The sequence below is a fragment of the Myripristis murdjan genome, chromosome 1, assembly GCF_902150065.1.
Source record: "Myripristis murdjan chromosome 1, fMyrMur1.1, whole genome shotgun sequence".
NCBI lineage: Eukaryota > Metazoa > Chordata > Actinopteri > Holocentriformes > Holocentridae > Myripristis > Myripristis murdjan.
The window spans coordinates 38676599-38690706 of record NC_043980.1 but is presented as its reverse complement, the minus strand read 5'-3'; the positions used below and the strand labels follow the sequence as shown (position 1 = coordinate 38690706).

Genomic DNA, 14108 nt, shown 5'->3' with positions numbered 1-14108 from the left:
CTTGCCTCTGTGTAAACTACAACACAATTATTATAGTACAATTATTGAGGGCTTTTACTTTTGAAAGCTACTGGAAAGGTAAATGAAAACTTGAGTCACACATATTTAAAGGTTCAGTTTAGTTATGCCAGTTAGGACAGGGTCTGAAAATGACTTCCTCCTGGTCCAAAGAAGGGCCAGGCCCACCTCTCGGAAGTCTTGATTAGAGCAGTAGATGAGCGGGTTCAGTCCACAGTCCAGGTATGACATCACGGATGACAGCGTCCTTAGCCAATCGGGAGCTGGAGACAGGTCCAGCCTGCCCAGGAGGATCAGCTGGAGAGACACAAACAAGGACACATTCAATCTGAGGGAGATAATTTACAATTTTTGCTGTAAAATTTGTCAGTTAACACATTTGTGCTGGTCCAAACGGTCTGCAAGTGCACATAGGTTTTACATGCTTGTGTGCATTTGCGGACATGGAGCCATTTGCTTACAGGTGTGTGTGTGTGTGTGTGTGTGTGTGCGCATCACCTCAGACACAACAAAGGGAGTGTAGCAGAGCAGGTAGACGGCCACCAGCAGTGGAGTGACAGAGGACAGATCTTCCTCATCATCATCATCTCTGAGACAGAACAACACTCACTATATTTGTATACAGGGAGAGTTACCCTCCAATGCCTCATATTCTGTGTATAATAGTTTGTAGTTTATGGCTCCCTCACACTAAATACTATCCAGCGGGGGTCCACTGCCTAATAAAGGTACTGTGCTGTATGTGCTGTATCTCCATGTGGTTTACCTGCTGCAGCCCACAGCGGTGAGCAGGGAGCAGAGCAGAATGAGCAGGAATGGGAGGAAGATGCAGATGGAGAAAGCACAGAGGATGTAGACCAGCATGTCTGAGTAGCTGCTCTCCCAGAAGACCGCACACAGCATCTCTGCTGGGTCATACCTGGATGACAAGGAGGGGTGGACGGGGATACATGAGTGAGGGAAAGATGAAAAGAAATGGATGAAGGCAGAGAGAAGGCGTGAAAGTGAAGGTACACAGGTAAATTACACTATAAAGTATATTAAAGCAAATACCTGATCCAGGTATAGATGACAGGAATGCTCCCGAACAGCACTCCTGTTACCCAGGAAGACAGGCATGCCATCACCATGACAACAAAGGAAAAACTTCCTGTGGAGGCCACACCCATCAGCCGCTGCACACAGAGGATGGCTACAAAGGAAAAATGATTCTGATGCATGTTTATTGCCTTCCATCTGCACTGGTGTCGCACTCAGACATGAACACAACTATGGAAACGTGCTCCTAATGCAGGGCTGAAGAAGTGTGTGTGGGTATGCGTTACCTATGCTTCCTATGGAGGAGGTGATGAAGGCAAACTTCAGCAGGCTGACGACCTCACACCATGGTGACCTTTGACCTCCTGTCAGCATGGCCAACAGGGAGCCAGAGATGATGAGGAGGGAGCAGCCTTCACAACAAAGTGGTTTATTATACAACAATTATAAACCAAACAGCGTGGTTAAAGGGCCATACCAGTGCTTTTGCATGTTTAGCCTAACATTTACAAAATTTTTACCTCAAAATATTATACTTCACAGTTCTGCTAATCTTTTCCAGAGGCCAGCATACGTATTTTAGAAGTACAATATCATTTTACCTACCTTTTACTCGGCCACATGGTTTCCATTCTTTCCACTATACTAAGATATGAAAATGAACTTTCAGAGACTTCAGACTTTCTTCACACCAGTATTCCATCACCGTAATAAAGTCCTCCACATTAGTTTTCCTAAAAGCAGCAGCACTGTTGTGTTTTGATGACTTGAAACTGGGTGGAGTGAAACATCCCTCTGCCAGAAAGTAGTCCCTGGGAAAGGTTTGCTTTACACAGCTAAATATCAGCTTTGTGGTTTATGAATGGTGACAACTTTGTTAGCCACAGAAGCAGAACATTATAAAGAAGGTGCTTCAACCAAAAATATAAATCTAAAAATAGAGGGATTTTGATGATAGGTTGTGAATTCTTTAGTATCCCCGCATGAATTGCAAAATGGTTAGCTGCAATGAAGAAATTGTAGTAAAGCACACAAAAGCACTGGTATGGTCCTGTAATATGATGATATAATACTATGATAGGCTACACTATGTTAAAGGAAAAATCCACCACAAAACCCTTTAACAGTGTCAACTGCAAAAAAAAAAAAAAAAAGCAGCCATGTACTTTGTACGCCCATTTTTGTTTGCAGTTGTATTTTTATTTGTTTTTATTTCAGTTAAACACTGATAGTGTGATGTCACATCAAACTATTTCCAGCAGCTGAGAGGAGAAAATATTTCAGCTCAAAAGTAAACATCTCAGTATCAGTTTTGATGTTGCAATTTTGCAGCAACATTTAATCATACGGGGAGAAATTCATGAAAGAAGAGGACCACTAGAGGTCGCTTAATTTTGAAAAGCTAACCATACACTAGGTTAATGCTGCTATGCAAATGACCAGTGGGGACTTTGTTTGCTGGGGGACAGTGGCCAAAAAGATAGGTTGTGTTTTGAGTCATTTGCTGTATTATGTGGAAGAGCATCACAGTAGCACTCTGTATAATATGCCATACCTAAGTCAGACAAGGTGAGACTCATGAAGGGAAGCCAGTATCGACAGGAGAACTGACCCCTTCCCTGAGAGAGAGAGAGAGAGAGAGAGAGAGAGAGAGAGAGAGAGAGAGAGAGAGAGAGAGAGACGTACAGTAAATATGGAAAGGAGGCCACTTCACTCTTTACAAGAAGGTTCTCTGTAGCACTGGTTCTCCGGGCTTGTACTACTTAGGAAAAAGTAAAGAACCCTTAAAGAGTGGCTGAATACTTCTAGTTGTGTGCCGTATATTCTAAGCTCTCAAATGCCCCCTCAAGTGTCATTTTAGACCTTTTAGTTGTGTATTCATGTGTTTACGAATGATTTTTCTTTGAATGAGTGAAAACTGAGGTTCCCGTCTTGGACACATAACTGTTGACAGGCTGAAGACCAAAGTGGACGTGCATGTCATTGATCGATGGGAACTGTTGGCCCACTTTTTATTATATAAAGTCTTCCAGTTTAGTAGCCAAGACCAATGTATAAATTTTCTCGTTTTTTCTTCAAAAATTGAGGAGTAAATAAATGAAACACACACACATTTCTTATTATATATTCTGATTAGTGCTTTGATTTCTAATACTTTTTTTGCCTGCCCAGGGACTGCAGATGAAATTAAGTCTCTCTGTCTAACTGACTTATTTTCAGAAATGTTATTAATATGCACTATGCTTGTTGAATAAACTAATGAATGAAGCTAAACTACTGAGTGCTCGTATAGACACAAACCAGAGCACTATACAATAAGCTGTTGCACAAACAGGTTACCTTGTCAATAGTTAGACCTATAAACTACTGCTTTACCACACACACACACACACACACACACACACACACACACACACACACACAATACCATGAGTTTGACCAGGAGAACCAGACAGTTTCCCACTACTCCCATTGCCATCTCCAGTCCCAACACAGACACCAGCAGCCACTTCTCTGCCTCTGCCCACATCCAGGACTCCAGTCCAGCCGTCCCATTGGCTCCCTCACTCACTGGGACAGAACACATGGACACGATAAGACAAGATGAAGCTGTGATGGTCCCTGTGTGGGAACTGAGTCACTGCAACAGCAAAATAATTGCAGGATACAGCAAATTTTCCTGATATTGACGTGCAGCCCTATTTCACAATTCACATCAAAGCTGTCTCTTTAAAATACTTCTCTGATTCATATCTCCCCTCCTCCTTTGGCATAAATTTACATCTACCATTGGTGGGGGACAACTTGTTTTTTAAGCATCAGGTAACATTCAAAGATTTAAAAAAAAAAAAAAAAAAAAAAAAAGGGGATAACTCCATTCTGAGTTACAAAAAGTCAGACAGAGCCTTGCACTGTAATTCCAAGAGAAGCCTGGCAAAAAAAAAAAAAAAAAATCCTGTAAAAAGAGGTGGAGACATAAAGCAAGAGAGTCAAACACCCTCACACCAGCAGTGTCAGCCAGTTACAATCAACCACACTTATGTTATTCCCACTATTTATTTTTTACCCAACTCTTTTCCCAACTTTGGGCACTAATGTGTAATAATTTGTATAATACTGTATTATTTGATATTTGATAGGTAAACAGACACACTTACTTTTACTATGAGCAGCCGGTCCACAGCCTGGCCCAGTGGTTACTGGGTGTTTGTAGCAAAGAGAGCTCACATGGAAGAGTCAGAGTGTCATCAAAACCTTCTCCAATTAAAAGCCACACGCCTCATCTCACTGCACACAGGATGTGTGTCCATATAAAACTACTGCTTGGATTGTAGCGACTAGTTCAGCTAAGCCTGGTGTTCAACAGTGGGGGAGGCAGGTGCCAGCTGTAAGATGTTTTACCTTTTCCTCCATAATGCATAGAGTACTTGAAATATCATACATTTTTTGATACAACAAACAAGTATATGGACACAAATTAATAAGACCTTTAACATGAAAAAGGTTTCACTGTGAAGGAGAAGACCATAATAATGAAAATGATACCAGAAGTTAAAATGTTACAATTTCCCCCATGTTTGGGGAAATATTTTAAAATACAAATAAAATGTTTCACAAAAATGTTCATCTTTTCATTGCTGTAAAAAAAAAAAAAAAAAAACATGTAAAAAGAGAGAAAAGTCAGATCTATGACACAAAGGGCAAAAAATCTGATCTTCTGTTGTTCATGTGAAAATCTACCCAAAGAGACAACAATCTGTGAGGACAGAGGCCAAGGTCACCTTGATATTGAGAGATGAAAAGGCACAGTCATCTGAACAGCTTTAGTTAAAAACCTGTTGTATGAGTGTAGTATTTCATAGCATTTGGATGGATTCACCAAACTCAAACTGGACTTTCCCTTTACTGGAGCAGATGTTTCTTTCTGATGTGAACAGACCACAAGAGCACAGTTTGTTTGTCTGCTGTAAAGATGTGACTGAATCAGCCGAGGTACCTGTACAGAATACCCCCAGCATGAACTGAATCCCACCTACCAATAAAACCAGTTGGCAACATCTAGAAAAACCACAGACACTGAGGTTTACAACGACACATTTCTCCAGTTTGGCCATGTTATGTTCATTTTTGTATCAAGTAAGTAACAAATGCTTTAATGCAGATGCCTGCATATTCCAGTAACAGCTCTGTGAGATAGAGCCTTGTCCTTCATGCCAGAAATTGTGAGTTCAAGCCTCAACTGATGCAAAATGCACATTAGAATGCCACCTTTCTTTTCATCTTCTTATTCTCCACCTGTTGCTCAAAATTGCCTAAAACTGCCCGGCCCCGACCATTGCAGCTATATTTGTATGTGTATTTTAGTGTCAGAAAGCAACACTCATAAAGTGATGTTAAGTGATGTTTGAGTGAATTAAGGCAGTTATTTTTATTTATTTATTTATTTTTTGTCTGGGGGAGGTCCACAACAATAGCAGGAGGCTAACAGTTAGCATTTGGAGCATCCAACCAGCCAGGAGGAAGCTGCGAGAAGAGATGCCAACTCTAGAAACTGGTGGAGGATTTGTCCTCTTTGTTGATTTCAAACATGTAGGCACCAAAGGAGGAACTGGGTGCGTTGGTGGAGGACGGCGGAATGGGAGCATCAGGAGAAGTGGCAGCCTGGGGAGGGGGCAAGAAAATCTAGTTAATGTGTGTTTAATGCTGCGATTACACCTACAGGCTGGTTCCCTGGTTAGGAGGTTTGAAGAGCTTTTACATACACACAGTGCAGCGCTTTAGGTTGAATGATCAGATATGATGACAATCAGTTTCTGTAACAAGAGATTACACCATGAGAGCTGCTCTTGGATCAGATTTTTATAGGCAATAGGCCTATAAACTCTCCTTTTTTAAGATGGAAGTTTACATGCAAAACTGGTCCCACATGAGTGGTCTACTCCATAAAGTGTCTTGTTCTCCCTTTGATAAAGACTGATCTGGCCTGTAGAGAGTAATACAAAATGAAAGTAATTAGTAATCTAATTACTTTTTAGAGAGAGTTATTAGTAAAGTAATGTGAATATAATTTGTAAAAAGTAATAATAATAATAATAATAATAATAATAATAATAATAATAATAGTAATAATAAAAACAACGCCCACAACTATTAGTTTCTATAAATTCAATAAGCCGAAATGGTATAAAGATAAATATCCTTCACTGCTGTTAGGACACGAAAATTCATCAGTTTCATACCTAAACGATTACTAACTCGGCCGTTCAAACGCAATATGCATACATCAGATTGCTCCAAGAAAAAAAAAAAACATTTTTTTTTATTAAAATGTATTTAAAAAAAAAAATAGGTACACAATAAAAAAACAAAAACTGTCATAAAATCATAGCACAAAATCAAAGCAACAAAAACCTCCTTACATAGGCGTCCGTGGCGTCATCACGTTTCGCCATTTCCTGTGCACGCCGGGTCCGTTCCGAAATCGTCCGCTGTTCTGGTTAAGAAGGCCAAATAGCGACACCGGTGAGTTTTAAAACATTTAAACTTGGAAATTCATCGTCGGTGCAAGAATCCATTACTTCAGATAAAACAGTACCTCTGACGCCATGCATATTTGATTTCACAGGGGTCTTAGTCGTTTTCCATTCATCTCAAACGACCTTTACACAAAAGTCCTTGACAGACGGTTTTTGATGGCTTCATGTCAGTGTTAGCTTAGCTTTGCACCTTGGCAGTTAACGTTGAAGTCAATGGTAATAAAAATTATTAGACTCGAATTAACACAGGTTGTACTTGGTTTGCGGGAAGGTTAAATTGTAATGTAACGGTAACGACACCCAAACGAACAAGCTAACAATACACGTAACGCTAGCTAGGGAAGGTGGCTGCACTTGGCATGGCAGCTGGCGGCGGTCTAGTTGCAGCAATTTAATGTCAACTTGGGTGAAGAACTCAAGAGTCACTGCCCTGGACTGTGTGACAGACATAGACTTTTATTTAACTGTCGACCACAACTTCATACATGGCAGCGTCATTGCGCCAGTTGTTTTCTCTGTAGCTGAGTTTCATGCTCAAGTTAACTTCTGCTCCTCTGCGCTCCGACCTCTGCTGTAAGCCAGACCTCATTCAAAAACATGACATGACGACGTGACCGAGTTGAGTGGCAAAAATACATCCCTCATGAGATAATTCCAGAAATGATTTGATGATGTTGGAGCTATTCTTCATTTCGGTGGCAATATAATCTACACTGCTGCACGTAATTTCAGTAAATATTAAACTTTTATAATTAGGCAACATTACGGCTGCACGATAGGGACAAAATTCATTCCTTGGTATTTATGCCAAATGTCTTGACAGCGATACAGTATGGCTGTGGGTTCACACTTTTTTTTTGAAATTGCAAGTGTCGCAACATTGAAAATTAAGCATTCATTACAAAACAGCACAACTGGATGTAGAAAATACAGTTACTTTACAGAGTATTTTATTGATCAGAACAGACTAATCACAGTCTTAGGGGCTAATCGTAACCCTAAGTTTGCTATTGTCCGTATGGTTGCTGTATTAATATCAGTGGTGTACTCTACGTGATACGCAGGTATACGCCGTATACCCACTAGAAAAGGTCCCGAATTTCCGTATAACCGCTTAAAAATGTGCAGAGATACGCATCAGTATGTTTTTTTGTTTGTTTGTTTGTTTTTTGACATAACGTTCACTTTCCGGTTCATAAATTCGCCTTCTCTGTGTTATGAAGCGGGCTCTTTTTGACCGTAGGGACCTCCGTCAGGCGTGATGTTAATCCTATGTAAACTACTAGGTGAAGCTGTAAAGTTGTATGGCTTGAAGAGGGGCACGAGTCAACAACCTCAAATGGTCCAACGCTAGTCAGTGGAGAAATGAAATGAAAAGAAAGCAAAACCAAATGACACTATTTCAGTGTTTCAATAAGCCTGCTGCTTGTCCTGTGAATACTGCCGCTTCGGGAGACACTAGTACAGCTGGGGCTAACGTTAACTTTTCAGAAAGCGCGCGTGCATGTGCGCGCGCGCGTATACCCACTAGAATAAACTAGACTGCACCACTGATTAATATGCATGTTCATATCGACATAATGATATGATAACACTACATCGTTCAGCCGTAGTCAGCATGGGGTATTTTGTAGAAAAAGACTGAGGGGGATCAGTGTTACAGACTGAAACCATATTCTTCAGATAGATAGATAGATAGATAGATAGGTATACTTTATTGATCCCAGACTGGGAAATTCACAATTCACAGCACATCAGTGCAGTCAGACAGATATTTTTACAATTCATGATTAAAGAGACAGTACTGCCCAAAAACAGTTAACTCACAAAACAAGTTAGAGTGAGTTGTGTCTTTTTCTTGTATAAGGCTCTGTCATGGGACTGTCATTTTTATTCAGAGCAAACCTATCTACATCTCTAACCCTTTGTCTGGTTATCTCTGAATGTGTGTGGTTTCAGCGTGAGAGACGTGATGGCTGCCTCATTGCGTTTACTATACTCTGTGTCAAGGCCAGGTAAGATGATTATTATTATTATATACTGATTTCATGATGGGTTTCTATGGAGACTCTGCATGCCCTAATGTCTAAATACTTTTTTAGAGGCCTTTCAGCCTGCCAAGAACAAAAGGAGGTTAAAATAGTGAAGTCATTTTTGAATGTTGTTTTTTACATGCTGGTGGTCAGATTTCAAGTATATGTCTGTCAGTGTTTGACCTGGACCCTAGTATGTTTCTCCACTGTAGGGCGGCTTATATTTTTTTTGAGAGATGAGACTCTCAAGTACAAGGAAATAACATACCAGAATGGTCCATGCTTGTAAAAATCCCGTCGCTGGCATAAAGAGAGACAGGGATTGGCTTTACCTCAATGGCCAACTCCTGTGTAGTGTGTGCAGTAAAGTGTGTCGTCCAAAACAGTCACTCCATTACATTGTTTTAAACTGTAGTGTACGTTTCAGGCATTCTATTTCTGTGTTTTCACTTTCCTTCAGGCACTTTTGCAGCCAGCCAGAGTCTAGTCAGGCCTTTCAGTGTGTCTGCACAGCGAGGGGCATTCAGTAAGTACCATTCCAACACACACACACACACACACACACACACACACACACACACACACACACACACACAGCTTGCAGGAGTTGTGTGTCCTCTTGGTGGGGCATCACAAAAGCTAAACACACATAGAGACACTTACACACTCCAGTGCCACATTTTTCACATGAGTATGCATGGAACTGTATTTAGTTTATTGTGTTTCACTAGAATCATATTGTGATGACATGGTGATTTCAGGATGTCATGACACATAATTCTGCTGTCTAAACTGATAACAAGCATTTTTTTTTATTGAAAAACCCTGACAAAATTAGGCATATAACATATTAAGGAATATTATTTGAACAATGTAGCTTCATTTGACATCGCAACATTACCTAACATTACTATTTTTGCTCATATTTTTGTTATATTTGTCTGAATGTGGAGAGAAAATAGTTTACAAATTTGGAAGAATATTTTCCAACATAAATGCTTGTATGTAAAGATATCTAGTCTTGGCACAAGATAGTGGCTGTCAAACACCAACACAAACAAACAGACACACTCACCAGATAGTCACCAATCAAATCTGAGTCCACTCACAGAGCTCTCTCCTTAAAATGTCTTCTTGTGTGTAGAGTATGTGAATGCTCAGGAGGTTCCCACAGACATGAAGTCCATCACAGACCGGGCTGCTCAGACGCTGCTGTGGACCGAGCTCTTCAGAGGTCAGCCCCGCCTTCTCCTCCTTTACCCTTGACTTTTGATTTTGTGTCCCAGCATGACTTCAAGTCTAGGTTCTTTGTAGAGCCTGAAAAAGTCTGAAATTATCATGTCTTAAACTCAGTGCCTTAAAACAGTGTGATCATGGATTCTGTGCAATACCACAGAGTTTTTATATGGTTGCAAATTTACATTTTAACCTCAGAGCTTTGAGGTCAAGCTCATTGTCCCAGCCTGTGTCATGGTTAGCCTCTGGGGTTGTATTATATTGCTGAAATGCTGTCTCATGTTCCGTGCCGTTGTTTTGTTGTGATGCCAGGTTTAGGCATGACGATGAGCTACCTGTTCCGAGAGCCAGCCACCATCAACTACCCGTTCGAGAAGGGCCCGCTGTCGCCTCGCTTCAGAGGGGAACACGCCCTGCGCAGGTGGGTGCTACAGTGTGGCTGACTTGGGGGCAGGGGGATCAGTATGTTCAACAAAAAGCCTTTACTGAAAATAAAAAGTTGATTTTCAGCATGTTGATTTTAGTGAGATCAAGGGAGCGAGCTGGTCAAAATGCAAAGTTTCGTCTTCTATGAAAGGGCTCATTGGGTGCAGCAGAGTGGCCGAGGTCAAGCCCTAACACAGTCTTTGTTATGACACCAGGTATCCCTCAGGAGAAGAGCGCTGCATTGCCTGCAAGCTGTGTGAGGCTATCTGCCCTGCCCAAGTACGCACACGCACACACACACACACACACACACACACACACACACACACAAACACACAGGACTTTTGCTTTGCTCACTTTCATTTTAGTCATCTCAGGTAGTTGATTCAGAATTGTAAAATGGGGGATAATGTTCTGAAATACAGTGAATATGTATCGTTAATACAGTTTCAAGAGTCAGTTCACCAGTAGTTTTTTTGGAATTATCACCAACATATTATTACTAAAAAACTATCAGTTTTGCATCAATTTGTCTGCCATCCAGATCACTAACGCACATAATTGTGAATGGCAACACGAAAAAGATCCATTGTATAATTGCAGTTCAGTGCAGTTGTCAGTGGTACATACTGTGTGTAATAAAGTGTTGAGTGTGAAGTTTTGTATTGAGATCAAAGTGGCTGTGACACTAGCCAGCCCTGCCTGTCTGTGTGTGTGTGTGTCTGCATTGTGAATCCTGCCTGTTGGATAATGTGCAGGCCATCACCATCGAAGCAGAGCCCCGCGCTGACGGCAGCAGGAGGACCACTCGCTACGACATCGACATGACCAAATGCATTTACTGTGGCTTCTGTCAGGAGGCCTGCCCTGTGGACGCCATCGTAGAGGTGTGTGTGTGTGTGTGTGTGTGTCCATGTGCAGGGTCATGTATCTAAATTTAGTGTACAGACAAAAAGAGAAATTACCAGATAAATAGTAAATAATAAAAGTAGAATGGAAACAGTAATAACAACATGGGAAGTATGAGTTACTAACAAGCAGTAAAAACAAGTAAAGTAAAAACAGAAGAGTAGCCGATTCATGAGAAGCAATTCTGTAAAAGAGAATTTTTGAGAGAGATTTTAAATTAGGACCAGGGCTAGCCTCCTTAGGCTCATCAGGGCTCAGAAAGTCACTGAACTAATCGGGCTGACAACAAACATGCAACAAAAGTAATCATTCAAATGATTCAAATTTAAATCAGCTCTAAAACATACAGCTAACCAATGTAGCAGGATGTATAGCAGTAGCACTAGCAGGAGCCTGGAGTCTGTTTGACTTAGATGGTACAGAACCTTCATTAATGTCTTTAGTAACAGCTGTTGTCTTCACCTCCACCTTTCTAATCTGTGTTTATTGGACCTGTGTCTGTCCTCTGTTGTCTGTCTGTTGGGTCAGGGTCCTAACTTTGAGTTCTCCACTGAGACCCACGAGGAGCTGCTCTACAACAAGGAGAAGCTGCTCAACAACGGAGACAAGTGGGAAGCAGAGATTGCTGCCAACATACAGGCTGATTACCTCTACCGATAGACATCCCAGACACACACACATGCACACGCACACACACACACACACACACTCTGTACAGATAGCCCATGCCAACATCACCTCTGTGACATATGCACATACGTCCATACTGTACATACTCAGAGAACAAACACGTACTTCCCTGCCTCATCTCTGATGCTCACACCGCTCTGCTTCCCTTCAGGCTGATCTCGGCCTTTTAATGGAGAGCAGTTCTTGGTCAGTGTCGTTGTTGTCCACCTCCGATATGATGGATAAAATGCAGCTGGCTTGATGAAATATTTATTTTGAAACTGATCAGTACTACACTGGTTGTCTATGGGAAGCCCTTAACGTGTACCGATTTTGATAAGATTCCACACTAGTGTGCATGAACATGTTAATATTATTTTCCCGGGTTTCAGTGGAGTGTTTCAGTGTCCCTTGATGGTCTAAATGCTTTTCCACCCTGATAAGAATAAAATTATGGGGGAAACACTGAATACTTGTCTTTTCCTTTTGTATGAAAATGGTCAAATTAAAAGATTGGCACAAAATATTAATGGAAATTAAGTTTGTGTTGTATCCTGTTATTACTGCATTGTAGTACGTTTGAAGACATCAGCATCAATCAGTGCTGTAACATAATACGTAATACACAATTGCAGTCTTTGAATTTAAATACTACTTTCTGTTTGCTCAGTGTTACACTGATCTACAAGTGTCTGCTGATCTTGAAATAGGCATTCTGAGGGAAATTAAAAGATATATGACACTGTAGTTGGTTTGTAACAGGTTTCTGCTTACAGCTCGAAGATACATCACAGCTGTTTTGGAGCATTTTCTGTGTAGCTTTATATGAGAAATGTTTAATCCATATCCACACTCACACAAAAAAAAAATGTTATTGCATCAAGTGTAATATGTTTCACAAAATTATGATAAACACATGTATCATATGAAGACGATGCACTGATATGAAAACAATGGCTAGCTTCAACCCAAGAATTTGTAGATTGATTTTTTTATTGAGTTTAAATATTAAAAAAAAAAACTCAGTGAAACGCTAAAATGCTGCAGAATGAAAGGAGAATCACAGTGGGTGTGCTACCTTGATGAAGTAGTTTGTCCCGGCCACAACAATGCTGAAACTTTGAGGAAGGTCAAAGTGCAGACTAGTGTTTCACTTTGACAAGTTATTGTTGGTTTTAGATGATTTGTAGGTATGAACAGAGCTATCAAGCACAGCAAAAGTTACCCCACAAATTAATAAAACAATTTACATGAGGTATGAGAGTGATTAGGCTACATGTGGTGTTAAAAGTGTCGTCTTCAGCTACATCTTTCACAGTTTTGAATCTTGAGATCTTTTCATCAAGTCCTGGAAATGTGTCCAGAATTGGAGGTTGAGTCTGTAACTCCAGGAAATTTCTCCATAGATCCCTCTGGGGATACATCAGCATCACATGTTGTATATCAGAAGCTTTGATCAGTTTTGGGGCTCAGATTATGAATATCAAGGAAATCGTTTCATATCATGCATTACAACAGAAAACTAAAGAATGCAAGTTTTGAATTAAAAAAATTCCTTTGAAATTTAGAATACCATTAGTGTTATCAAATCATTAACAAGGTTTAAGTAGTGGGAAATGGCAGTGCCATTTTGAGACTCAGAAGACGGAATTTGAAAGGACAGGCAGCTTGCCATGCTGCCAGGAGATCAATCATCCACACAAACCCCAGCACATCTCACTCCACTGTGCTCCTAACACATAAAATGCACCAGGTCCTGAGTGCCAGGGGGATTTTCTGCCTTTGCTCTGGAGCTGAAATAAGACAAACCAGGAGGAGTCATGCAGCTGACAGACTGCCTCATGTTCAGCCCAAACATGTTGCTAACAGTGAAAATAAGCCCATTTATTTTCATGGAAATTATTACATAATAATAATTACTATTATTACACATACATGAAGTTGCAGTTTGTGTTATGTAGAGCATTTCCACCACAACATGGGAGTTGTATTATCTCTATCAACACTCTGAGGGCTCCTTTAATAAATCCCATGAAGCACCAGTTGTCCACTCTTCTTTTGGACCAAAACACATCTGGCCACTCTGTCCACAACAAACTACATCATTACAGTTCTCAGGAATTACATGGAGTATCTAAACAGGCTGAAAGTAGATCCAGGTCCAGCCCTAAAACATTTATGGTCACATCTGACTTATGAATTAGCAACAACTGGAAATGAAAAAAAGATTATAAAGACACGG

General features: G+C 40.6%; 2 protein-coding genes across 2 annotated transcripts; one reads left to right on the top strand and one right to left on the bottom strand.

Moving 5' to 3' along the window:
- Nucleotides 1-105: 105 nt before the first annotated feature.
- On the bottom strand, nucleotides 106-6509 carry LOC115362603 (beta-1 adrenergic receptor). Its single transcript, XM_030056584.1, has 9 exons — nucleotides 6477-6509; nucleotides 5610-5718; nucleotides 3485-3627; nucleotides 2612-2675; nucleotides 1344-1469; nucleotides 1072-1210; nucleotides 785-937; nucleotides 517-607; nucleotides 106-315 (listed from the first exon to the last, which is right to left on the bottom strand). The coding sequence occupies exons 1-9, from the start codon at nucleotides 6507-6509 to the stop codon at nucleotides 106-108; spliced, it is 1068 nt and encodes a 355-aa protein (XP_029912444.1).
- Nucleotides 6479-12336, top strand: ndufs8a (NADH:ubiquinone oxidoreductase core subunit S8a). Its single transcript, XM_030062856.1, has 8 exons — nucleotides 6479-6579; nucleotides 8553-8608; nucleotides 9087-9152; nucleotides 9771-9860; nucleotides 10175-10283; nucleotides 10504-10567; nucleotides 11047-11175; nucleotides 11726-12336. Exons 2-8 carry the CDS (start codon nucleotides 8566-8568, stop codon nucleotides 11855-11857), a joined length of 633 nt encoding a protein of 210 aa, XP_029918716.1. The 5' UTR covers nucleotides 6479-6579; nucleotides 8553-8565; the 3' UTR covers nucleotides 11858-12336.
- Nucleotides 12337-14108: the final 1772 nt, after the last annotated feature.

Coding starts and splice junctions, on each gene's coding strand:
- ndufs8a (XM_030062856.1), top strand. CDS start 8,566: ATGGCTGCCTCATTGCGTTTACTATACTCTGTGTCAAGGCCAG. Junction 9,861..10,174: donor GTGGACCGAGCTCTTCAGAG/GTCAGCCCCGCC, acceptor TTGTGATGCCAG/GTTTAGGCATGACGATGAGC. Junction 10,284..10,503: donor GGGGAACACGCCCTGCGCAG/GTGGGTGCTACA, acceptor TTATGACACCAG/GTATCCCTCAGGAGAAGAGC.
- LOC115362603 (XM_030056584.1), bottom strand. CDS start 6,509: ATGGCGAAACGTGATGACGCCACGGACGCCTAT. Junction 5,719..6,476: donor ATGACGCCACGGACGCCTAT/GTAAGGAGGTTT, acceptor CCCCCTCCCCAG/GCTGCCACTTCTCCTGATGC. Junction 1,211..1,343: donor CTCCTCCATAGGAAGCATAG/GTAACGCATACC, acceptor TTTCCTTTGTAG/CCATCCTCTGTGTGCAGCGG.